Source organism: Chrysochloris asiatica, unplaced genomic scaffold (assembly GCF_000296735.1).
Source record: "Chrysochloris asiatica unplaced genomic scaffold, ChrAsi1.0 scaffold00005, whole genome shotgun sequence".
Classification (NCBI taxonomy): domain Eukaryota; kingdom Metazoa; phylum Chordata; class Mammalia; order Afrosoricida; family Chrysochloridae; genus Chrysochloris; species Chrysochloris asiatica.
In genome coordinates this window covers 12,373,988-12,399,365 of record NW_006408523.1, presented here as the reverse complement: position 1 = coordinate 12,399,365, position 25,378 = coordinate 12,373,988, and the positions used below count along the sequence as shown (strand labels likewise).

Sequence of the window (25,378 nt, the reverse complement as noted above, 5' to 3'; positions counted from 1 at the left end):
TGCAAGGAATTAAATCTATTTTTTCCCGATTGTTGTTGTTGTTGTTAAGTGCCATGGAATCAGTTCTGACTCCTAGCGACCCTGTATAGGGTTTCCGAGGAGCAACTGCAAACCTTGTGGTTCAAACTGACCTTGCAGCCCAACGCATTAACCCACAGCGCTACACCAGGACTCCTTTTCCTGATTTATAAAATGTTTTTCCTTGTCTTTTACCACTCTGGTGTTTACTATGGCAACAGGTAGATCTCTTACTAACTAATAAAGATTTGGAGGAAAGCATAGACGTCACCTCCTCCTATAGCTCCACACCAGGACTCCTTTTGATGTTGTCCCCTCATGTATACAAGATGTAGGATGATCATGGGGGCTTATTATGAAGAAATTTTAAAAAATTGGTGAGAAAAAGGTCAGGAAAGTTGTGTCGAGAAATTCTTTCTCCATCACAATATATCTGCTCATTCTTCAAGGGTAGCTAGGGATGTTCTATGAGAATTTCATTGGGAAACCTAACTCCATTCACCCTACAGCCCTGATCTTGCCCATTCAGACTTCTTTTTGTTCCCCAAACTCAAAGAACTTTGCAAAGGAACATAAGTTGAGTCCTTTGACGATGTCAAAGCAGCCATGGTGTATAAGAAGTATGTACACAGAGCCCTGAGCCCAGTGCCAAGCACAATTCAGGTTGACAATTCAGTTCACTGTGACTACTGTGAAAACAAGTATAAATATTAACAAGGACTGTTGTTAAGTGCCATCGAGTCAGTTCTGACTCACGGAGACCCTCTATGGGGCTTCCGAGGAGCGATTGGTGGGTTTGAACTGCCAACCTTGCAGTTAGCAGTCCAGGGCTTATCCTATAGCATCCCAGCATGCCTCCAGATATATATAGTCAGTGTACAATGTTGATGTTATTGTCCAGTTCCAATGGGTCAGTTCTGACTCATAGTGATCCTGAATAGGTTTTTTCTAAGGAGTGGCTCATGAGTTTCAATCACCAACCTTGCAGTTAGCAGTGAAGTGCTTATCCTACAGTGCCTCAAATAAACTGTTGAGCAGAAAAAATCATGGTATAGCGGTGAAAACTGCTGGCTTTCAAGAAAGACTGACTGAAAGCTTGAGTCCCACCAGAATCATATTTGTATTTCGCTCTGTGGTCCGAGGCAAAAATCCCTTTCTGTCCCTAATTTCCTCATCTATGATATTCAGATAATAAAAGTCCTAACCTCAGAGGGCTGTTGTAAAAATTAAGTGACTAAGCAAATATAAAAGCTCTCAGACTAGTAAAATCATGAAGATAATTTCAGATGTAATTTTTCCAAATAATCACTACACATGACATGCTTTTATAATCTACTGAGAAAACTGGTTCCTTTTAAGGATCTGTTTCCTAGATAAGAAACTCTCAGCAAACATTCACCCATAATTCCCTGGTGGTGGGAAACGTGATTATAAATGCAGCATACTAACCTGAATGAATCACTGAAATATATCCCACTCCCAAGATTGCCAATGTCTGTTCGTTTCACGCCTTGATCTTCAACCACTTTGGGTAAAAGTAGCCCTCTGAAAAGAAAATGATGATTTACTAGGGGGGAAAAAAATCATCTGTTAGCACAGCCTTTAACTGAGACAGGTGCTGTTTAAAACACTTGAAATGAAAAGAAAAAAAGGATCTTAACACAGAGGGAGTTCTAGGTGCTATCAAAATGTAGCGAGCTCTAGCTGGCTTCTCAACACCATCTTGACCAGCTGTTGGCTGCATTTTTTCTGCCTTTGGGCTCTACCCCAGGCTCGGTTTCAATCCAAACCCTCCCGCCCCACTCCAGTTTGCAGCAGGACAATGCTTTAAGCCTAAGACTGCCTGTGTCTTCCCCTTGCTCAAGATCTTATACAGATCCTTCTGGGGCTTCTAGTCTTCAAAGAACACTCTGCAATCAAACTGTAGGCCATGGTTATCTCTGGGAAGATGGAGAAAGGAGGCTTCCACTTGTTACTACATAAACATCTATTGTTTGAATTGTATAGTATGAAATTGAATTAATTTTGCAAAATGTAAAGCAAAATGAGTATCAAACTAATTTTTAATTAGAAATGTTTTCTGTGATTATGCCAGCTTCCCTTCTGACATGGCTCCTTTTGTCACATCAAACTTCTCGACCGACCCTATTTCTGTGGTTTTGCTCCTGTTGTGTCTCACCATCAATGCCTTAGTCATCACTTCTTCAAGACCGTCAGTTATTACAGACGTCATCTCTGGTGCTCCCCTAACCTACCACGTGCACAATGGTGGTGCAGGTGGTGGTGGTGTGGTGTAGAGTCAGTTCTGACTCTTAGTGACCTTGTGTAGAGTTTCCAAGGCAGTAAATCTCTTTGGGAGCAGAAAGCCTCATCTTTCTTCCAAGGAGCAGCTGGTAGATTCAATCTGCTGATCTTTTGGTTAGCAGCCCAACATGTAACTACTCCACTCAGTGCTCCTTATTGCAATTCAATCATAATTCAAATGTAATGTTCTTGTGTTATAGGAAAGTCTACCTTTATTTACAAAAGTACACTGACAATAAACATTTCTATTTGATATACAAGGGGGCTTCAAAAAGTTTGTGGAAAACTTTCATTATCTTTTTATCCCGTGTATCTATAGTCTTTCTGAAGTGCCCTCATATATACCATATGCTACCAACTGACTTGCTTAAAAAGAAATAAAACCTTTCTCTGTATGAGAATGCCTTGGGGTTTATCTATGTCCTTCTTCCTATGTGACTGTGATTTTTTTCCTACTTGTTACTTGTCTGTATCTTTTCTTTCTACCAGGTTATAGTTTCCTAGAGGGCAGAGACCGAGGGCTGGATTCCTTTTGATGGTTTCCGGAGCAGTGGTCCACTGAAACTACTCTAGAAACCATGGAGATGGAAGGCAGGTTTACTGAGTCCCTGAGAATGCCCCCAACATCTAAATAGAGGGACTCTGGCCTGTCCAACATTTCCATCAATGCTTTAGCGAGGACACAGAAGGCATGCACATCAAAATACAAACAACTTTAAGCTGATAGAGATGTGTACACCCATCTGTATGAGTGGTACCTCACTGCTGTAATTAATGTAAATTCATTAAATGTTTTGACATCTGATTGGTTATCCCTCCCTCATTAGTCTTTTTTTTCAGCATCATCCAATTTTTAAAAACTATGCACTGTAGAATCAGATTTTTATTTATTTTTTTAAAATCTTGCTACTATTACTGTGATACCTCTAAATCAATACATTAATTTGAGAAAAATGGACACCATTCAGATTAAGGCAGCTGTCTTTTGGGTCCCTCAATAGTAGTTTAAAGTTTTCTCCGGATAGATCTTGTAAGTTTCTTTCTTTCTAAGTTTCTTCAGTATTTAACTAAGGATCTAAATGTAACCATATCTTCCCTAGACCCGCCGTGACTTCAGTCTCAGTCCTAAGTGGCTATACAAAGCAACCAAAAAATTAGATTATCATTTTTTAAATAGATAAATCACACAATCTGGACACTCTAATTTCTAAACCTTTCTCTTTAAGCACCTGGCAATTCCTAGATTAGATGCATATGGAGAATCGTGTAATAAAGAGTCATTTGTCTTCATATTTTACTTTCTCAATAGAATATTCATACCCACATAAGGCACTTAAAATATTAAATAATAAATCCGTAATTTACACTGCATAATTTTCTTCAGACTCCAGTAAGACTCATTTTAAATGAAAAGATTCATAAAGTATAGAAAGACAGTAAACCACTTCACATTTGTGAGGATAAAGTATTGGAAAACAAAATGGCATACTCTTACCGGGATAGAATTCCTACAATGTTTCGCACTGGCGATCCATGCAATAAGGACTTCACATTGCCAAGTTTGCTCAAAAATTCTGTGGTTTCATTCACTCTCCCAACTCGGTATATTTGTAGGATGTCCACTGGACTTTTACTATGAAAATTAGGGAGAAAAATCCAAGGGTTTGCCTGAATTAAATGAGATGACTGCCAAACTTCAGTTCTCCCTCCTCAGAGTGTGAAGACATCGTTTTCCTTCCCTCTGACTCTCTGAAGAGTTCTCCCCCTCCTGTTTCTGCCTTAATTTATATTGTTGTTGTTGTTGTTTAGTGCCATTGAATCAGTTCCGCCTCATAGTGACCTTGTGTAGGGTTTCTGAGGAGTAGCTGGTGGGTTTGAGCTGCTGACCTTGTGGCTCAAACTGACCTTGTAGTCCAGTGCTTATCTTACCAGGACTCAGAGCCCACAAAACCATTTGGGAGAGGGTCAAAAGTTAAGTCAAAAGGATCCGATAATATAAAAGGAAATTTTGAGAAAAGTCTGGGGGAATATGTTTTGAAGATGACTGGCCAAGGAAAGCTGAACAAAATTTTACTAGATTTGAATTAGTTGTTGCGTACCACCGAGTTAGTTCTTACTCCTAGTGACCCTGTGTGAGGTTTCTGAGGCTGTAAATCTTTGTAGGAGCAGAAAACTTCATCTTTCTCCCATGGAGAGGCTGGTGGGTTCGAACTGCTGACCTTGTGATTATGCAGTCCAGTGCTTATCCTACAGATCCATTGAGCTCTCCAGTTATCCTGCTACTGATAGTTAAATGATTAGGTAACTGTGACGAACCAGTTGTGGGTTAATGTGCTGGACTGTAAAGCTGAGTTCAAGTTCACCAGCTGCTCCTTGGAAACTCTATACAGGGTCGCTATGGGTCAGAACCAAATTGATGGCACTTAACAACAAACAACAATGACAGGTCACTACATAATGATAGGAATCCTCATGTGGCACAGCACACTGGACCACAAAGTCAGCGGTTCAAACTCACCAGTTGCGCCTTGGAAATCCTAGACAAGGTTGCTATGAGTTGGAACAGACTCGGCAACACTTGACAACAGCATTGATAGACCATGTTTCTTTTTATGCTTACCTCTGATTATTCTTCAAGATCTGTTTTTTAATACTGAAAAATTCTTCAGTGTCCTGCTCAACATGCTCAATTTTGCATCTCAAAGCTCGATATTTGGCAAGAGATGGTGGGTTGGGTTTTGACAAATTAGTTTCACAGACATTTACCATGTCTCTTATTAGCTGTAGACAATAATGATACACAGATGTTAGGATCAACATAAATCAAAACTAATACTCACATTGCATTAAGACTTTATCAAAAACTTCGGAAAAATGAAGGTTTCCCCCCAAACTGTTGACAGGATCTGCCTGTACTGCTAGTGCCATATTATAGGTGATTTAATTCCTCTCAGCATAATCTATGATAATATACATCAGGAGAACACACAGTGTTTTCAAACACATCATTTAATTTAATCCTTACTTCAACACTGTGAGATAGGTGTTATAATCCTTATAGTAAAGGAAGGAAAGTGCGCTCTGAGAAGTTAATGGACTCTCGACTAAATGGAAACTCAGATCACCAGGTTTCATGTTCAGTATTGTGTAATACAAATGCATGAAGCATGTTCTGTAAGCCAAGCATTGTATTTGGCTTGAAAGGTATGAAGATGAGTAAGACATGGGTCCAAATGACCCAAGTATATCAAATCATTGAAAAATGGTATTTGCAACGAAGAAATCATAGATCTTGCAAAATTCTATCATGTGATCACCAGCATTTTTTCTAATACCAGGGTCATATTTTCAACCACGATCCTTCCTCTTTGTTTCCAACGTCCGCATTCCAATCACTGGTAGTTATCAATGCATCTTGATTATATGTTTGATCAATTTCAGACTGAAGAAGTTGGTAGAATTCTTCAATTTTTTCATCCGTGGCTTTGGTAAAATACAGGGTCAGCAAAAAAGAGGAAGACCCTCAAAGAGATGGACTGACACAGTTGCTACAACAATTGGCTCATATGTAGCAACAACTGTGGGCTGGGGCAAGACTGGGAGTGTTTCATTCTGTTGTACACAGGGTCACAATGAGTCGCAACCAACTCTACAGTATCCAACACAACACAATTCATTGTGGCATTGCTTGGAGTAGCAAAATGTGGAAACCCAAATGTCTGACAATAGGGAACATCCACACAATATGGATAGTAGGATCCACAGTAGGATAGTAGAATGAAGATGACTTCTATGCACAAAATATATTAATGGAAGAAAGCAATGTACAAAACAGCAAGTATACCATATATATGTAAAAAAGAAAGGAGAAATTAAAATACATGCTCATATTTCTATTTCTTTGCATAAAGAAACAGTGCAAAGACAAATAAACTAATAAAAATGTCAATTTATTGGGGGATTAGGGAAATGGCCGGTTACAAGGGCTAAGGGTAGAATACACACTTGTCCAAGTACATCTTTGAGAAGTACATAATTTTGACTTTTCAGTCAGGCAGATGCATTACCTACTCAAAATATAAACTTGAAAAGTATTTGCTTGGACATTTGCCATCCCCTCTCAATAACAAAGCTAGTGACTGGGTCTCGTTATGATGTGCATTAGGCAATTAAGGACAATAGGAGATAATAAACATTTATGGAATTTTAAGTCAGGAATGGACCACTATCATCTCATTTGCTAGTTCATTTACTGGTTTTAACTTTTCTTGGATTACATACTCCTTTGGAAATCCATTGAAAGCTATGGTTTCCTCCAAACATGCAAACTTTTCATCTACAATCTCCTCTGAAGTCTAGGTTACGTACTGAATATCTTGCCCCAATCCCTTCATGCACAGAAGAGGCAACTCAGACCCAGAGAATGACTTCTGCTTTGAGTAAGACAGTGGTGGACACTACAGCTACCTAATCCAACATCGACCTCCCCTTCCCCTTCTCTAACAAGATCCCTAGTCTTTTCAGGTATCTGTCCTTCTCTGTAAGAATCAGGGACCCATAGCCAGGTTTTAGTCAATCCTGTAACTCCATTCTCCTGTCAGCAAATGACTCAGGAATGGACACATGACTCAATTCTGAACAAAGTCAGGGAGTCTGCTGGGGAGGGGCACCCTGTAACAGACACAAAAAGAATTGTTACTGTGAACTATTACAACACAAGGTGCTCATGAGGGGAGCCAGGCTGAGAGTGAAGCTGCCGGTTCAATGGACGAACACAGAGATGGAACGAAGCTGGGACCTTGAAGGTTCCATTAACTCTGAATGGAATGAGCCAGCAGCCCCCTACATCCATACTTCTTACTATGTAGCAAAATAAAAGTCCTACTGAGTTGTGGATTTCCATTCTTTTGCAGACAGAAGCCTAACTCATTTCATTCTCAAGAAAATTATTTCACAGTGTAGCAAAAGAGTTCTGGTAGCACAGTGGATTATGAATGGAGCTTCTAAGCACAAGGTTAGCCGTTTGAATCTACCAGCTGTTCCGTGGGAGAAAGATGAGGCTTTCTGCTCCCGTAAAGATTTACAGCCTCGGAAACCCTGTACAGGGTCACCATGAGTTGGAACCGACTCCACGGCACATAACCACCACTACCACAGTTGTTTATCAGTTCCAAACAACTCTTTACATTCGTAGTATTATGCCAACATATTTACGTTTGGTAATACAGCCTAGAGGACTTGTGCAAGTACCCAAGCATTTTAAAAGGGTTGCTTTTGCATACAACTCAAGAGCCAACTGCACTGACTCAGTGTTACCTTATTCATCAGAATAAGACTCCTAAAAGTATTTTAAATTGAATTACACATTTCAGAGATTTACCTGGCAGAGGTCCTCTTTCTTAGCTAACAGTCTTAGGTTAACTTCTTCAGTTGTTGTACCTTTGTGAGGTATTAATCTGTAGAATTCAGTCATCATTTTTTGCAATTGTTCTGCTGTTTTTCCATTTTTCAGGGCCGTCTTTACTAGAAGGAGAATGCCCTCTGCCTTGCTCACCTTTCAATATAAGATGATACAAAATCATTAACATTAAATCAGAGTGAAATATCTAAAACAATTCTTAGACATGTTACAACTATCAGTTTGCCAAAAACAAATGCTGATCTTTACTATAGATGTTTCTCAATGGTGAAGGTGATGCCATGAAGATTCTTCCAGAACTTATCTCAGCTTAACCAGAGGAAAAAAACATTCTTATACATGTAGACACATATGGACATATTATCAGGAAGGATTGGTCCCTGGAGAAGGACATCACACTTGGTAAAATAGAGGGGGGCAGCATAAAAGAGGGAGGCCCCCAACAAGATGGACTGGCACAGTGGCAGCAGATTTGGGCTCAAATGTAGCAACAATTGTGAGGTTGGTGCCGGATCAGCCAGTGCTTGTTCTGTTGTGCATAAGGTCAGTATGAGTCAGAACCAACTCCAGGGCACCTAACAACAACAGTGGATATAGAAAAAAAACAAAAAAAACAAAAACACCTATACAAAGAGATAATCGATGTATTCATTTGTTGTGGTTAACTGCTGTGGAGTCAGTTCTGACTCATAGCGACCCTGTATAGGGTTTCCAAGGAGCAGCTGGAAGGTTTGACCCATGGACCTTGGGGTTAGTAGTCAAGGGCTTATCCTATGGTGCCATACCAGGACTCACGCATATATATACAGGAGTCCTGGTATGATGTTGTGGGATAAGCACTAGATTGCAAGGTTGGTTTGAACCACAAGGTCAGCAGTTCAAACCCACCAGCCACTCCTTGGAAACCCTATACATGGTTGCTATGAATCAGAACTGACTCCATGGCACTGAACGACAACAACAACAAAAAAATCCACCCTACAGCCCTGATCTTGTCCCTTCCGATTTCTATTTGTTCCCCAAACTCAACACTGAAAAAGAATACAAACAAGAATTCTGACATGGTGTAAATCAAAAAGCACAGAATTCTTTGGGGACAGGCTAGAGAGATGAGAACACCCACTTCAGATGTATCAACTTGGAGAATATGTGGAAAAACAATAGCTTCACATTTTGATATTTTTGTTTAATAAAAATTTCTGTGGTCAAAATACATTTTGATTTACCCTTTCAGAGAAAGAGCAAGACAGACAGACAGACAGGAATGCTATTGCAAGAGACTCACGTTTGACATAAGGAATTTAGAAAGATGTCAGAATTGAACTAGGAACAAAAACCCTCCAGAAGATGTTTCTAATTACACATTTACTTTACGGGCTTCAACCTAGGAAAACCTTTTCTCCATGAAATAAACTAGCTAAATTGCACACAGGAATTTGTCTATACTGTTTTTGTTTTATTTTTTTTTAATTTATGTCTGTACTGTTTTAATATGACAATGCAATTCACAAGCTGTACCACTGGGAATATTTTCTTTCATTTGCTCCTTCAAATGCAAATTGACATCATCAGATGTATTTTCTGGTGGGTGGGAAGCATACCAAGGTGCCCTGGAATGGGTTAAGCTTTGGACTGCTATCCAAAGAAGATGAAGCAATATACTTCCATAAAGATTTACCACCTCGGAAACCTCAGGGAGTACATCTACTGGGTCCTATGTTGTTGTGGTTGTTAAGTGCTGTTAAGTCGGTTCCAGCTCATAGTGACCCTGTATTAGATTTCCGAGGCTTTAAATCTTCACAGGAGCAGAAAGGCCTATTTTTCTCCTGTGAAGAGGGTGGCGAGCTCGAACCATGAACCGAACCGTAAGTTCATCATTGACTCGGCAGCATTGGGGTTGCTCTACGGGTAGGAAACATACTTGCATTTCCCAAAGAAGTCAGAAGTTACAAGCCTCTAAAGTTGTTGGCTATGAAAAAGGTTAAGATTTGGTCAATAACTGACGACCAGAACCATCCCCATCCCTTAGGCACATTAGTTAGCCCCCTGACCTAGAGGCTCAAACTTCATAGTTCGTTGTTGGTAAGTGTCATAGTTCTGACTCATAACAAACCCTGTGTAGGGTTTCTGAGGAGCAGTTGGTGGGTTTGAACCACCAACCTTGTGGTTAGCCGTCTAGTGCTTATCCTACATCACCATTAACTAGCAGTAAAGCGCTACTCTGATTAGCTCAGGTGTCTGAGCATTGTACAGACAAGAATGTCTAGTTTTCTTGAAAGCTTATTTTCCACGAGTGTTCTCTTGCGCTCCTTTCATCCAGGTGAAAGGGAAGAACAGTCAGTCACGAACTCAACTTGACGAGCACCAAGCCGTAAGTATAGTTATTTAAGCTAATGAACCCGGAAGCAGGCTGTTGGAGAGTCTATTTCAAGGACGTCATTACTTACATCATTAAGACTAATTGTGTTCACTGGTTTCAGAAGTGTGTGCTCCAGGTGACCAAGAGTTTCTGTCCAAATCATCTCCACCAAATCACTCACCTCTTGGCTCAGAGTATTTGAATTTATTACCTCCTCCAAAAGCAACTATAGCAACAAAAAACAAATCAACAAAAAGTAATCATGGAATAAATGCTATCAGGACTGACTGAGAGGGTTGGAAATGTAAAGGTAGACATTTTATAACAAAAGGAGGGGGAGCGGTTAACTTTGCAGTCCAGGAGCAGAGGTCCCTGGGACCATCAAGGGAGCTGAATGCGGGACCCTACCCAGAGAAACAGTGACGCCAGAGATGGAGGCAGAAACAATGACATGGAGAGATGGAGCAGCTGGGGACTTTAGACCCAGAGAGGGAGAGGGGCTGTGTGCTGATGACCTGGGGGGACGGGGGCAGGGAAGGCTTGCAGGGTATACCCTTTGGTTGGTTGATGATGCATGGAGGGGATTGGGGGATTGTAACCATGGCAATGAAATGATATACGATAGGATGAATGTAAACTATGTATAACATTATAAAGAACAGGAATTCACTAACACTTAATTGTGCTTATGCAGAACCTAGAGGCAGTCCTTTGAATAGCACCAGGAGAACTGAGTAGTTTAAAATCAGTAAAGGTGTGTGGCAGGGTTGTATTCTTTCACCACACTTACTTAGTCTGTAACTGAGCAAATAATCTGAGAAGAGAAGCTGGAGTAGAAGAAGGGTGCAGCATCAGGATTGGAGGCTGATTGATTAAGAGTCTGAGAAATGCAAATGACACAATCTTACTGAAAAAGAAGACTCGAAGCACTTACTAATGAAGATTAGACTACAACTTTCATTATGGATGTATAAACAACCTGCAGCGTCTACAAACAGTGGCATATCACTCAGCTATAAAAAGGAATGAAGTTTCTGATATACGTCACAACCTAGATGAACCCTGAGAACATTATGTGGAGCGAAGTCTGTAGTCACAAAAGGAATAATGACAAACACTGTGTAATCTCGCTTCTATAAAATAGCAAATGTATAGAAACCCCAAGATTATTAGTGGTTATCAGAGGTGGGAGAAGGGGGAAAGGAGAAGCTATTGCTTGGGAGAGTGAGTTTATGTTAATGATGGTGAATGATTTGGTAAAGGAGTGTAAAAATGATGGCAAAACCTGAAGAATGTCAATGAATTATATGAGGGGGCTTCAAAAAGTTCGTGGACCATTTTCATTATCTTTTAATTCCATTTTTCCACAAACTTTTTGAAGCCCCCTCACACATATAGGAATTGTTGAATAGGTATGTTTTGTTTTGTTGTGTATACTTTCCCAGCACACACATCAAAAAAAACCCGCTAAATCAGGAACACAAAATTATCAAAGCCAGAAGAACAAACACACAGAAACTAATCTTACTGCTTGCAGTTTTTCAGATGCTAATTGGGTCGCTTCCAGTGTAAAATTTTCTCTTAACAGAAATCCTTGTTTCTTCAGTTCTTCGATGTAATTTTCATAGCACTCACTTGCAGCTACTGAAGTTTTCTTTCCAGAGATCTGTTTTCTAGTCTGTGAATTACATAATATAGCAAAGTCTTAGGATATGGATGTACCACTCACCTGCCAATGTTTACTGAATACACATTATGTACCATGAGGGAACAGAAACATAAATAAGGCATTAGATCCCTGCCACGAAGGAGTTTAGAAACTTCTTGACTTCTTGGTTCCTGCCCCCCTTGTAATTACTTAGCACTCTTGGTGGAGTGCTGCAGGTTAATGCGCTGGACTGCAAGGTCGGTTTAACTGCAAGGTCAGTGGTTCGAGTTCACCAGCCGCTCTTTGGAATCCTCGTACAGGGTCACTATGGGTCGGAACCAACTGAACAGCACTTAACAACAACAACCAATAATTACTTAAGCCTTCAGTTCTTCACACAACAGCTGAAAACCCAAAAGTAAGCTGGGAGGATGGCTGGATTGAGCAGACGGAAGACAGAAAAGAGCTACTTGACGCACTGTAGTCACTTGGAGTTCATTCAGAGCCCACACGTTCTCACCTCACAGAGCATTCTAATAAGCTTTGAAGTCTGCCTTTGTAGGTGTTGCAAGATGACAAAAACAAATTAGAGGAGATGAAAACATACTGCAAAAAAAGGAGGTATTGCTAGAGAAATACACAGTCAAATAGAAGGACTGGGAAGGAAAAGCAGGTATGCAGTTCTCTCGAGAGGCACAGACAGCCCACACCTCTGCCCCTGCACTCCAGCCTGCCTACAGACGTGACACTCCACTCTTCTGAACCCCTTGCCCCTGCATGGCCACGTGTCCTACCAGTAACACCAGGAGCTGGCTGTGCAGCCCAAGGGGTATGGTGACCTTTCACACAGTGTGGTCAAGTGTCTCCATTAAGAAGATAACATTAAATGAGAAACAAAATTCTCATACATTCTATATTCTGCCATGATTTTCAACTTGATTTTTATCTACTTTTTACCCCAAATGTGACCCATGAATTAACTTTGTAGCTCTAGTTCAATCAAAGCCTGATACAGGTTGGGATGGCAACTGAAATTAAGCAAAACTGCATAATATTGACCTCTAAATAGCACACTGCATCTGGACTGGGAGTTTATGAATGAATGATAAACACCTGGTAAGGAACCTTAGCTGTGGATTTCCCTGGGAGTGGTGACCCCTATGACTGGACATGTCCCTTAAGGACACCTGGAATGCATGCCTCTATTGCAAGAGATAAGGAGCTCTGGTAGCATAGTGGGGTGCTAACCTCAAGATCAACAGTTAGAAACAACAGTTAGAAAGATGATGCTTTCTGCTCCTGTGAAGATTTACAGCCTCAGAAAGCATGTTCAGGGTCACTCTGAGTCAGAACCAACTCCATGGCACAAAGTCAACCAAGTACAAGAGGTATTGGCTCCTGCGAGGCAGGGCTTCTAAGCCAGTAGGGATGCCATGCCCACCTAATGGAAGTCTCCTTTCCTTTCTATCTGGGCTGACACCAAGGGCAGGAACCTGGGAGGACCACTCCCACTGAAGAAAATGCCTTCTGTTGCCTGTACTCTTCTAGTTCCAGTGTGGCCCATAGGAGAACTATAAGTCTGAATGTCTAGTTTAGAAGACACCATAGTGGGCACTGAAGCATTTTAGTTACACTTTGGGTATGAATTATGAATCCATTTTTGTTTCATAATTATTTTAGAGTAGAACTGTGCTCTTTACTTTTTAAAAAACTGTTAATTGTGAATTGAGTGAAGGTTTACAGACAAGATCATCGGTTTACATTCAACAAATCATAGACATTGCTCCAATTCAGTGATTTCAATCCCCTCCACGAAACAATGGTTCCTATTTCCATTCTAACCTTCTTCCCATCCCTTCTCAACTTTGTTTTTAGGTAAATGTTGCCCTTGTGATTTGGAATGACTGGTCATTCTATGAGGAGCACACCTTATTAGTATTATTGTCCTCCCTAGATACCTATCTAGCGCTTAGCTTTAAATTTGGCTTTCCAGACCTGAAGGGTGGTCAAGGGTCAGTGCTGGTTCCTCCAGTTCTCTGCGCTCTTGATTTGAGAGCCTCCTCAAAGCCTTCACTTTTATAGGTTGTCTGTGACTCCTGAGCCCATAGCTGTAGCTGTCAGGTGCCACAGAGTCAGTTCTGACTCATAGAGTTCTACGCACAACAGAACAAAATACTGCCCGGTCCTGAGCCACCCGCACAATCCTTGCTAAACTTGAACCCACTGCTGCTGCCACTGTGCCAATCCAGCTCATTAAGGGTCTTCCTGCAGCGTTCTCACAACTGTAATGCTTGAGCCTGTTGTTGCTCCATTGTGGCAGTCCATCTCATTGGCTGTCTTCCTTGTTTTCTGACCCTCCACTTTACCAAGCATGATGTCCTTCTCCAGGGGCTGGTCCCTCCTGATAGTATGTCCAAAGTGTGAGGGACAAAGTCTCCCCATTCTGATTTCTAAGGCACATTCTAGCCATCCATGGTACTTTTCATACTCTCCTCCAACACCACAACTCAAATGCATCACTTCTTCTATGATCTTCCTTATTCACTGTCCAACTTTCACAAGCTACTGAAAATACCATGGTTTGGGTCAGGGACACTTTAGTCCTGAAACTGACATTTTTGCTCTTGAATACTTTAAAGAGATCTTGTGCAGCAGATTTGCTTAATGCAATATGTTGTTTGATTTCTTGACTGCTGCTTTTGATTTTGAGTGATTGACCATTCCATGGTGAGCATACCTACTAGAGTTGCTGCCCACGCCCCCCCAAAAAAAGTATCTACTGCTTGCAAACCCACAGTATTTTCACAATCACAGATCATTATTAATGCTTTAGTTTCCTTCCAGATGGTAACTTCTGAAGGTCAGGGTGTGAAATATGTTGTATCTTTGCATCCTGGCACATAATAGATTGTTAGGCATATTGTTGTTGTTGTTAGGTGCCATTGAGTAGGTACCAACTCATAGCGACCCTATGCATAGCAGTACAAAACACTGCCTAATCCTGGGCCAATCTCACTACTGTTGCCACACTTGAGTGCATTGATGCTGCCACTTGGCCAATCCATCTCGTTGGGGATCTTCCTCTTTTTCTCTGACCCTCCATCTTACCAAACATGATATCCTTCTCCAGCAACTGGTCCCTCCTGACAACAAGTCCGAAGTATGAGAGACGAAGTTTAGCCATCTTGGCCTCCAAGGAGCACTCTGGCTGCTTAATACAGTATGCAAAGTCAATTGCTTTTGGAGATGTACATAGAAGAGTATTTTGTAAATGATTTGGAAAATGTGATGAGCCCTCTATCCCCTTCATCAGGGAAGGGTTTCCTATGAAGAGACCCCCAGCCATCCATTTAGGGTAAAGCATTCACATCCTGCAAACTCCAAAACAGAATACATTTCCTCTTTCCAAAGTGATTCACTAGGTAAACTAATTGGTTTGTTAATGAACACTGTTAAGGAACCTAATTATGGTCAAGAGTGGCCAGACATGTAGGAATCAATACACAGATCAATACCTTGCTGCCATCGTCCAGGAGGAAGGATGAGGTTATTAGAAAAGGCCAGTCCTTGCGTTCTAGGAAGCACCGCAGTTCTACCACTACAATTTCCTTCCCGCCCTCTGTCCCAATCTGGAAAAAAAAGACACTAGGTTATAAATTGCTTTGGTTCAATAACCAACTACACACACCATTCAAAACGTAGACTGTGAAAGTAATATAGGCTAATCTGGAAATATAGTTTACAAAGTACAGAAAAGTATAAAAAAATAAAGTCATCTGACACTCCACTTTAAGATAGTCACTTCATAGTTTGGTATAGTTTCCTCATGTATATTTATGCCATAAGGCGCTCTGGTAACGTTGTGGTTACGAACTGGGCTACAAACTGCAAGGTCAACAGTTCGAAACTACCAGCTGCTCCGCAGGAGAAAGATGAGGCTTTCTGCTCCTGTAAAGATTTACAGCCTCAGAAACCCTGTACAGGGTCACTATGAATTGGAACCGACTCGACAGCACTTAACAATAACAACATATTTATGCCACAGATATATCTGTATATGTTTAAACATTGTCACTTTTCAAGCTTTATCACAGAAGAAAATGCTATTTTCAAATTACATTTTGTTTATTAAAACCTATGAAAAATACTAATGGAGTTTCATTTGGAACTCTAGTATTGATTTTAATTTGTATAAAGCCAGAGAAAAAGTCTTTGCTTTCTTTTTAAATGCAAAAGCAGTGGAAATTTAATACTACATAAGTACTTGGTATCTAATTTGCAATTTTTAAATACAGGAAACTATTCATCACAGGGAGAAATGTTATTTTTAATGTTGTATTAATAATCTGTACTGTTCAAATTTTATTATAAGCATGCATTACCTAATTAATCAAAACACTGAAAAATTAGACATTACATTTAAAATGTAAAAATTTTCTTGACTTAAAAATCAACTCATAGAATATGAAATTTTTATTCAGAACATACATATATTTTGAAACAATGAGAAAATTACTGGACAGGAAAACACCCACATTTCTTTTTCTCAAATAGAAATTTAACTCTTACCTTTTCCAAGGTGTTATATTTTGCAACTTCAAATTCTCCAGGAAAATGAGGAATTTCAATATTCTCTGTATAAAACCTAAAATTTGTATAATCAAAATTTTACCATTAAAGGGGATTTTTACACCAAATAGAATTTTCACAGACCTTTTCTTGAAGAGCTCCTAATTCCTTACAAAATATGCTAAGAGTCTTTGCTAAATGTTAGATATTCTAACAGTGAGGTGGTCTGATGTCCCTATCTGATTCTAAGGCTCTCGTTCCAAGCCCTGTGATTGTCTGCACTGGATGAAGAGACCCTAGAGAGCAGACGCAGGAGATGTAAATGTAAGAGGTCAGCAGACTGGAGAAAGTGCCACACAGAGATGTGTGCTGCCGGGCTTCAGCCGAGAGATAAAGACAAGACACCACCACTTGCTGCTGCTGGTGGTGGTTATGTGCTGTGGAGTCACTTCCGACTCACAGAGACCTTAAATAGGGTTTCCAAGACTGTAAATCTTTATGGGAGCAGAAAGCCTCATATTCCTCCCACAGAATAGCTGGTAGTGTCGAATTGCTAACCTTAAGGTTAGCAACCTGACTCGTAAGCACTATGCTAACTCCCTTCCAAAGAAATGGGCCAGCTTTTTCATCAATTCATACGTTTTATTCAGGATTTTTACTTTTCTTATAACACTACTATTAACAAATAAGTTAATTTCCAATGTGGTGCCTAATTAGCAGCTGTTGTCTGAGGTATGCCTTAAGTAACCACATAGAACTTGAAACTCACAGCTTGATAGACAGTTATTGTTATTTCCGCTTTTGAAAATATCAAAGACAAGTGATTAGCATCTTTACTACTAAAGACTTTGTTGCTCAGTAAGGTAACACAGTCAGTTGTTGTTGTTGTATGCTGTGGAGTCGGTTCCAACTCATAGCGACCTTGTACAGGGTTTCCGAGGCTGTAAATCTTTATGGGAGCAGAAAGCCTCATCTTTTTCCTGTGGAACAGCTGGTAGTTTCGAACTGCTGACTTTGCGGTTCACAGCCCTATTCGTAACCACTACGCTACCAGAGCTCCTTAACACAGTGAGTAGGCCTACTAGATCTTTATCTCCAGTGATTTTTCTGTTTTAAAACTCAGCTAATCTAATAATTACATCCAATCTCACAAAATACTGAGAAGCTACAAATAATTATTACTATCATCATTGATGTGCAAGCTCTTAAATAATTAAAATTTCTTAAATAATTAAATAAGCAAAATAAATGAAGACACTATAAAGGTCAATACTAAAAATGCGTATCAATAGTATTTTAATACTATGCTTGTGGTTTCAAACACGTTTACGAACTATAATGTTGTAACAATCAGAAACGGATTACTCTGTGACTTCCACGGTGTTTTCATTCTCTGTGGAACTGTCCAGGGATGCAGCATCTGTTTCCACTCCTAGAATCAAAGCAAAGCAAATACTTGTTTACTGATCAAACATTTACTATGCTCAGTAAATACCTGCTGAAGTTGTAAGGGTTCTTGAATATAGACCATATTTATCATGCTGGTTTGGTTTTTGGGTGTCCTTAAATTAACTAGGATGATATTATTGGGTGTCATGGAGTCCATTTCAACTCACAGGGACTCCATGTGATAGCGTGATGGTGGTGGTTGTATGCTATCCAGTTGGTTCGGACTCACAGAGACCCTGTATCCGGCCTCTGAGGCTGTAAATCTGTACGGGAGCATTAAGTCTCATCTTTCTCTTGGGGAGCATCTGGTGGATTCGAACTGCTGACCTTGTGGTTAGCAGTCTAATGCCTAGTCCACTACACCACCAAGGCTTCTTCATATGACAAAGTAGAATTGCTCTATAAGCCTTTCTTAACTGTAATCTTCATGGAGGCAGGCTGCCAGGTTTTTCTCTCATAGATTCACTGAGTGGGCTCAAACTGTGAACCTTTCAGTTAGCAGCCAAGCACTTAACCATTGCATCACCAGGGTTCCTTAAATGAACTATAGTTATTGGTAACCCAAAGGCGATATAAGTGAGAACAGAGAAAGGTGTATAAGATGGAGATAACATACAATAATTCTATGTTAATATGCATATGAGGGAAATTTTCTCTACTGTAATCTGTATTATTTGAAATTCATTGATAGACATAAAATCTTTGAGTGGCATTTTCCTCTCGTGAAGATTAAGATAAACACATTATGAAATGCATTTTGCATACACTGCAAGGTCTGCATGAGGTTCCAAGTGCCCTGTCACAGAGGAAGGGAGCTGGAAACTCCAGGGTCACAGAAGGGAAATTCAAGGGCTTCTGTGCGTGGCTGGACACTTCGTGTCTTCTATGGTTCTTATCTACAGCGTTAAGGTACATAGGAATAACTCTTTATTTCCATTTTTCATTATAGCTTTGATTTCAAAGATTTGCAATGAAAGGAGTCTCATCCTCCCCCACTTCTCCTTTGTCTGCCCTTCATTGCAACAGCAAGAAAGTACAACGGCTCTATCCGCCTCCTAGGGTTGGTCTAAAAAAGGAATCATCAAAATGTTATTTATTATACTAACTGATGTTGCTGTTGCTAAAGTGCCCTCAAGTAGGTTCCGACTCATAACAACCCTGTAGAGGGTTTCAGAGGAGTTGCTAGTGATCTCGCCGTCCAGTGCTGATCTTACAGCGCCTAACTCATAGCAAATCTATATACGTTTCTGAGAAGCAGCTGGTGAACTTGAACCACCGACCTTGCAGTTCAAACAGACGTTGTAGTCCAACGCATTAGTCCACAGTGCCACCCCAGGATTCCATATCCATATTCAACATACAGCATGTGCCTGATACAAATTAGTATTTATCAGAATTGCTTGACATTTGATCCAAACTGTGAGACAAGTATTTCTCTATAGCCAAAAGCTTTCTTCTTGGTCAGATTCCAAAGTAAAATCCAAATTTATACAAGAGATGTTGCTTCTGGAGAGATCATATTTTTGTTGTTGTTGTTGTCTTTTTAAAAAAACAACAACACTGTGTTATTGTGAATTATGTGATAATTTACATGGGAGGACACCAGTTCTACACTCATCCTACACTGCCATGGCTACAATCCCCTCCATGCATCATCAACCAACCAAAGGGTAGACCCCACAAACCTGCCCCCGAGTTGTCAGCACACGGCCCCTCTCCCTCTCTGGGTCTAAAGTCCCCAGCCACTCCATCTCTCCACGTCATCGTCTCTGCCCCATCTCTGGCGTCACTGTTTCTCTGGGTAGGGTCCCACACTCCGCTCTTCTCCCTTGATGGTCCCAGGGACCTCCGCTCCCTGGCCTGCAAAGTCAACCACTTCCTTCCTTTTGCTACAAAATGTCTACCTTTACATTTCCAACCCTCACAATCAGTCCTGATAACAATTATTCACTATTGTATCCCAAGAGACCTACCCCTGACTCCTTTCATCAGCCCCACCCTGACAGACTGGATTCTACTCAGTGGAGAGTCTACCTACCTCCACACCCTCTGGATCCCTCTTGAAAGCTTGTAAGCCAGTCACTTCTTGCCTTTGTAGCCCCCCCATTTTGGGTAGCCAATGTCCAAGTTGCTCATCCCTGTCTACTCTGTATATGGAGGGTGTGGGAATAATTCTTGCTGTAAAGATTTGTTCCCTCTTTTGAGCTACTGCATCCATCGGTGTAGGTCAAGTTCATCAAACTGTATCAGATTACTCTTTCTTTCCATCTTCTTTCTTCTTCTAGTTGCGTTCTGATCATGCAGCCATTGAAGCCAGGTCAAGTGGGTATTATCTCCAAGTGTCTGTTTTCTTATGCATACGCCCTCTCTTCTTATGAGCTGGATGCTTCACTCTCCACTCTAGTCCTCTGTGGCTATGTCATTGACTGGATAGATCATCTTTTGAAAAGAACTTGTATAGCAAAATATTCTTTGTAAATGTCCACATCTTTCTACAGGAGAAAGATGAGGCTTTTTGTTCCTGTAAACATTATTAAGCTGTGGTTATAAATTTTAACATAAAGCTTTTTTATTTCCCCTTCCCAGTTAAAATTACACCACAAGATTTCTGAAATGATCAATGTTTTTGTAGTAATTTTGAATCTCACCATACTAATCTGGATGCTGAGAAATCTACTTCACTTGATAACATATCATGTTGTCCGTCACGATTTTTGCTGTTTATTTTCTGAGGTAATAGAAGACTAATCAGTTTTGTAGTATTTCTGGATAATCTTTTTTTCTATAATATCTTCAACAATCCAAAATGTTTACTGCAGAACCTTGTGAAGTTGAATTTGATCTCTGCCCTTGGTTTCTGAGAGATAACTTCTAAAACTTTATATTTTCCCCAATGATTGAAGTTCTTTGTGCTTCAGACCACACTGAATAGTCTATGTGACTCATATTGGTGGGAGGGGAGTGGGGGGGCTGGCTATGCCAGAAATACCTACTATGTGCTATCAAACTTGTGATATCAACTCAACTCACAGGAGAGGGGCTGGACTATGAATTACATAATGAGATCTCACTGCAGGATAAGCACTGGACTGCTAATCACAAGGTCAGCAATTCAAGTCCACCAGTCACTCTGTGAGAGACAGAGGAGGCTTTCTGCTCCCACAAAGATTTAAAACTTTGGAAACCCTATACACGGTTGCTATGAGTTGGAACCGACCAGACAGCACCTAACATTAACAGCAATAACAAGACCGTCAATAAAAGCTCAGGCCACGAAACCACCATCGGCTTCCTGGTTGGTAACAGACATCAGTGCTCACGGGATGGGAACCAAGGTAGTGAGCCCCTTTTGGGGACATGAAAGCTTCAGGATGGGAACCTTCCCTGTACATCCCTCCAGTTGTATCATTTTTGCTATAATAAACCTGTAATCATTTCGTTTAGCACTTTCCTGAGGTCTATGAGTCATCCTAGATATAAAATAGTAGGAGTTAGCAGGTAGGAAGTTGGGAGGGGGGTCTGGGAACCCCTGAGCAGATGACTAACCTAAGAGAGTAGTGGAAAAGCCCTGAATTTATAGCCAGTAGCTCAAAAGTGAAGGAGCTCTGGTAGCATAGTGGTTATGAATCGGGCTGCGAACCGCAAGGTCAGCAGTTTGAAACTACCAGCTGCTCCGTGGGAGAAAGATGAGGCTTTCTGCTCCTGCATAAATTTACAGCCTCGGAAACCCTGTACAGGGTCGCTATGAGTTGGAACCGACTCCACAGCACTTAACAACAACAACAACAAGGTCAAAAGTGAGTCCTGGTATGGTGCTATAGTATAAACACTGGACCACAAGGTCGGTTTGAACCACAAGGTCATCGGCTCAAATTCACCAGGTGATACTCAGAAACCCTATACAGGGTCACATATATTGTTTACCTGTCAGCCAAACAAACCCACCCTGGGGGTGGGTTCAGTTCCAGGTTTGAAGGGACACCCTCACTTTTGACCTGTTGTTGTTGTTAAGTGTTGTGAGTCAGCTCTGACTCCTAGTGACCCTCCCTTGTATGGGGCTTCCGAGGAGTGGCTGGTGAGTTTAGCCCAGTAATTATCCTACAGCATCACACGAGGACTTCAAACAATAAATAAGATGTTGTTGTTACATGCCATCGAGTCAGATACAACCCATAGCAACCCTATATAGTTTCCAAGGAGCAGCTGGTGAGCTTGAACTGCCAACCTTGCTGTTCAAAGCAACTTTGCAGTCCAGTGCATTAACCCACAGAGCCACACCAGGACTCCTCAAACAATAAATAGAACTATATAAAATGAATAATAATACTCATGAGGATGTACTCCTCAGAGCAATCAAACATAGGAGACCAAAAGGCCAGCCAGTATTAATGTAGTTACAAACCGGAGAAGACAGGAAGGGACTGGAAAGAAGGGCAAAGGGGAACAGGAAGTAGGAAGAGTGCTGTAACATTGTGTATATACGAGGTTACATTGTATACAAAATGAGTATAAATTGTTAAATGGAAAACTAACTTGCTCTGCAAACCTTTCACCCAAACCACAATAATAAATAAATATAACTTCTTTTTTATAAAAAGTGAGAGCAAGGGAACTCCCAAACTTATGGCTGGTGTCTGGGGTGTTGGGCAGGCTTGACCCTCTGGAAGACTGTGCCCTATAACTTGGGAGGTCTGACCTAGCTCCAGCTGGTGGGGGCCAGAGGAAGAAGCGCTATATATGCAAATGGCATCAGGACAGAAGGGGAACAGAATGGAACGGAATGGAACCGATCCTTACAATTTGGTGTCAGTAGTAAGATTTTATTTTGTTTCCCGCCCCCCTCTTTCGACAGCACACCTGTAATATATTAAGGGCTTACTAGGAAACAAATACTTACCAAAAGTGCTTTCCTTTTGACAAGAAGATAATGTGATGCCCAGTGACTTATTAGGATTGTAATTCTTCACGTCCAAGAGTCTCCTTTCTTTGACAGATTCATGTATAAAATCTGGGTTTACAATATGGATGTGCTTCTCTTGGAAAGATTTTGCTTGATACTGACTCAGGACAACAGCATTGTCTAAGATTATGTGTGTGCACTGTAAATAAAAGAGTGAGCCCATTATGCATTAGTAAAATCACATTTAAATAAATTATTTGTATGTCATTTTCACCCTTAAAAAGTCTTATTTGAATTAACTTGCAATAACTTTTGTCAGATTTCTAAAATAAATAATTTCTAGCTACATAAAAGTTAAAAAACAACTCATGAGTTTTTGAAGAGTATTGCTGTTGTTGTGTGTCATTAAGTCGGTTCAGACTCATAGCAACCCTGTGTAGGGTTTCCAAGGAGCAACTGGTGAGATTGAACCACTGACCTTCTAGTTCAAACTGACCTTGCAGTCCTGCGCATTAACCCACAGTGCCACACCAGGACTCTTTGAATGGTATGGCTGCATTATAATTGATTAGCCAACCCTAGAGTATATTTCCAAAGTTTTACCACTGTAAACAACACTTTAATGAACATTCTCATACATTTATATACATTAACAAAACAATTTCCAAAAAAGTTTACACTCAGTTATGGGAGTTTCTAAAAATTAGAGATTATGTTGGCATTCTTCTCCAAAAAATAAAATGAGAAGTTATAACAGGTACGAATTATTTATTCATCTACAGATAGGGTCATAACAGGGAAGTGAGGGAGAGCATATGAGGGAAATACACAGATGGTCTCCAGATTATGAACGAGTTCAGTTCCTTAATCTGTCTTTAAATTGAATTTGTATGTAGAACAGTTAGGTGTGGTTTATATGTAATGTCAGTTAGTCAAATATTTATCTTAGTTGATAGTGTGTTTTTGTTGTTGTTAAGTGCCGTAGAGTCTGTTCTGACTCATAGCGACCCTGTATAGGGTTTCCAAGGAGTGGATGGGGAACTTGAATTGCCAAACTTTTGGTTCAAACTGACCTTGCAGTCCTGCGCATTAACCCACACCACCACACCAGGTATATAGTATATATAGAAAAAAATTAATGAAAGACTTCCAGATACATTAAAATATCTTTAACATAATACTACAGCAATAATAAAGTTTTTATGCACATCACAAAGTAGAACCAGTTTGTTTTTATGAACCATGGATGGTTGTGTTGCTGCTACGTGCTGTCGAGTCAGTTTCAACTCATAGCGACCCTTTATAGAGTTTCCAAGGAGCAGCTGGTGAGTTTGAACCGCTGACGGCTCAACCCGACCTTGCAGGTTCACAACTACAGATTGTATGTAAATCAGTCATATGTTTGTAATCCGGAGACTGCCTGTATACAATTCTGCCAAACTGGAGGTAAATAGAAACATTCTACCTCCTACATTCGGAGTCCTGGTGTGAGACTGTGGGCTAATGCAGCAGATTGCAAAGTCGTTTGAACTACAAGGTCAGTAGTTCAAGCTCACCAGCTGCTCCATGAGTCGCTATGGGTTGGAATCAACTCGACGGCACTTAACAACAACAACAGCAACCTCCATTGTTCACAGAATAACTACTAGACTTCAGAGAAAAGCCTAGCATGCACCTGGAGCTGAATTTGCTTCACAGGCAATGTGGTTGCCGACATCACCACATCCAGGGCGGGACGCAAGGGTGGAGCAGATGATGAAATCGACTTGACCGATAGAGGGGGAAATCCCCAAGAGTCAGACACCGCAGTTTTAGTCCTGTGACTTAATTGGACCTGAAAAAAACTTTGGGATTTCAATTTTTATTTCTTACAATGAGTTGTTATAAAAGAGAGGGTTAGCTACAATTATTTTCAAGATTTCAACCAGAGAGTACAAGTTATATCCTAAAATCCAGTTCATACTGCATATTGCATAGCCACACTCTAATATCACCAATGCCTCGAAGTGCACAATACCAAATCTGCACATAGAGGTATTGGTATTAGAGTGGACATTTTGGCCAGTGACTACAGTTTTCTTTTCTGTGCACAGCAAGCAGCTTCTCTTGTTTGACAACATTTTTGGAGCCAAAATGTTGAAATGATTTCTATTTATATCTTCAGCTGTGCTCTCTCTAATAATAGAGCCACAGGCATCTGGGATCATCTTACAATTAAATGAAACAGGGAGAAGTCAAAACCAGGCTGTCTTCTGTCTGCTGACCCTCTCTGGCCCAACTTCCACATTAGCAACATCATTATTGTCCTGCCTTCCCTGGCTCTTCTTCCATTGCTGCCATCCTCAGGCTGCCCGAATTTCTCTGCTCACTCCTCTAACCATGACCCACGTTCCCACAGTGCATGATTCTGACTATGCATTTCTTATAAGATTTACAAATACCTGAGGAGTTAATGAAAAGGAAAATGTTCCACCATTTTCCTTAATGTTCGTCTGTAGCTTTTTCTTCTGCTGGCGAGATAGGCACTTGACTTTCAAAAAGAACGAACAATTTGCAAAGATCCCCACAGTCATCCTGCAGGAAAAAAAGAAAAACCAATTTTGAAGCCATAGTTTTTAAGGACATTCCCCTCAGTCAATCTAATATATTCAGTGAATTTAGAATTGTTCTACATGCAAACTGTAGATGAATGGGGCTTTTTTTTTTTTTTTT

General features: G+C 40.5%; 1 protein-coding gene across 1 annotated transcript in view; it reads right to left on the bottom strand.

The window, feature by feature from the left end:
• LOC102831775 (poly [ADP-ribose] polymerase 4-like) overlaps positions 1-25,239 on the bottom strand; it is a 90,515-nt gene extending 65,276 nt beyond the window's left edge. The window contains exons 1-11 of the mRNA XM_006832059.1: positions 25,108-25,239; positions 22,664-22,865; positions 17,683-17,749; positions 16,318-16,393; positions 15,264-15,377; positions 11,629-11,778; positions 10,189-10,326; positions 7,703-7,876; positions 4,943-5,103; positions 3,818-3,955; positions 1,468-1,563 (exon numbers count right to left, since the gene is read on the bottom strand). Of these exons, the coding sequence (XP_006832122.1) occupies positions 1,468-1,563; positions 3,818-3,955; positions 4,943-5,103; positions 7,703-7,876; positions 10,189-10,326; positions 11,629-11,778; positions 15,264-15,377; positions 16,318-16,393; positions 17,683-17,749; positions 22,664-22,865; positions 25,108-25,239 (1,448 nt within the window). The remainder of the gene's footprint in view (positions 1-1,467; positions 1,564-3,817; positions 3,956-4,942; positions 5,104-7,702; positions 7,877-10,188; positions 10,327-11,628; positions 11,779-15,263; positions 15,378-16,317; positions 16,394-17,682; positions 17,750-22,663; positions 22,866-25,107) is intronic.
• Between the last annotated feature and the right edge of the window lie 139 nt (positions 25,240-25,378).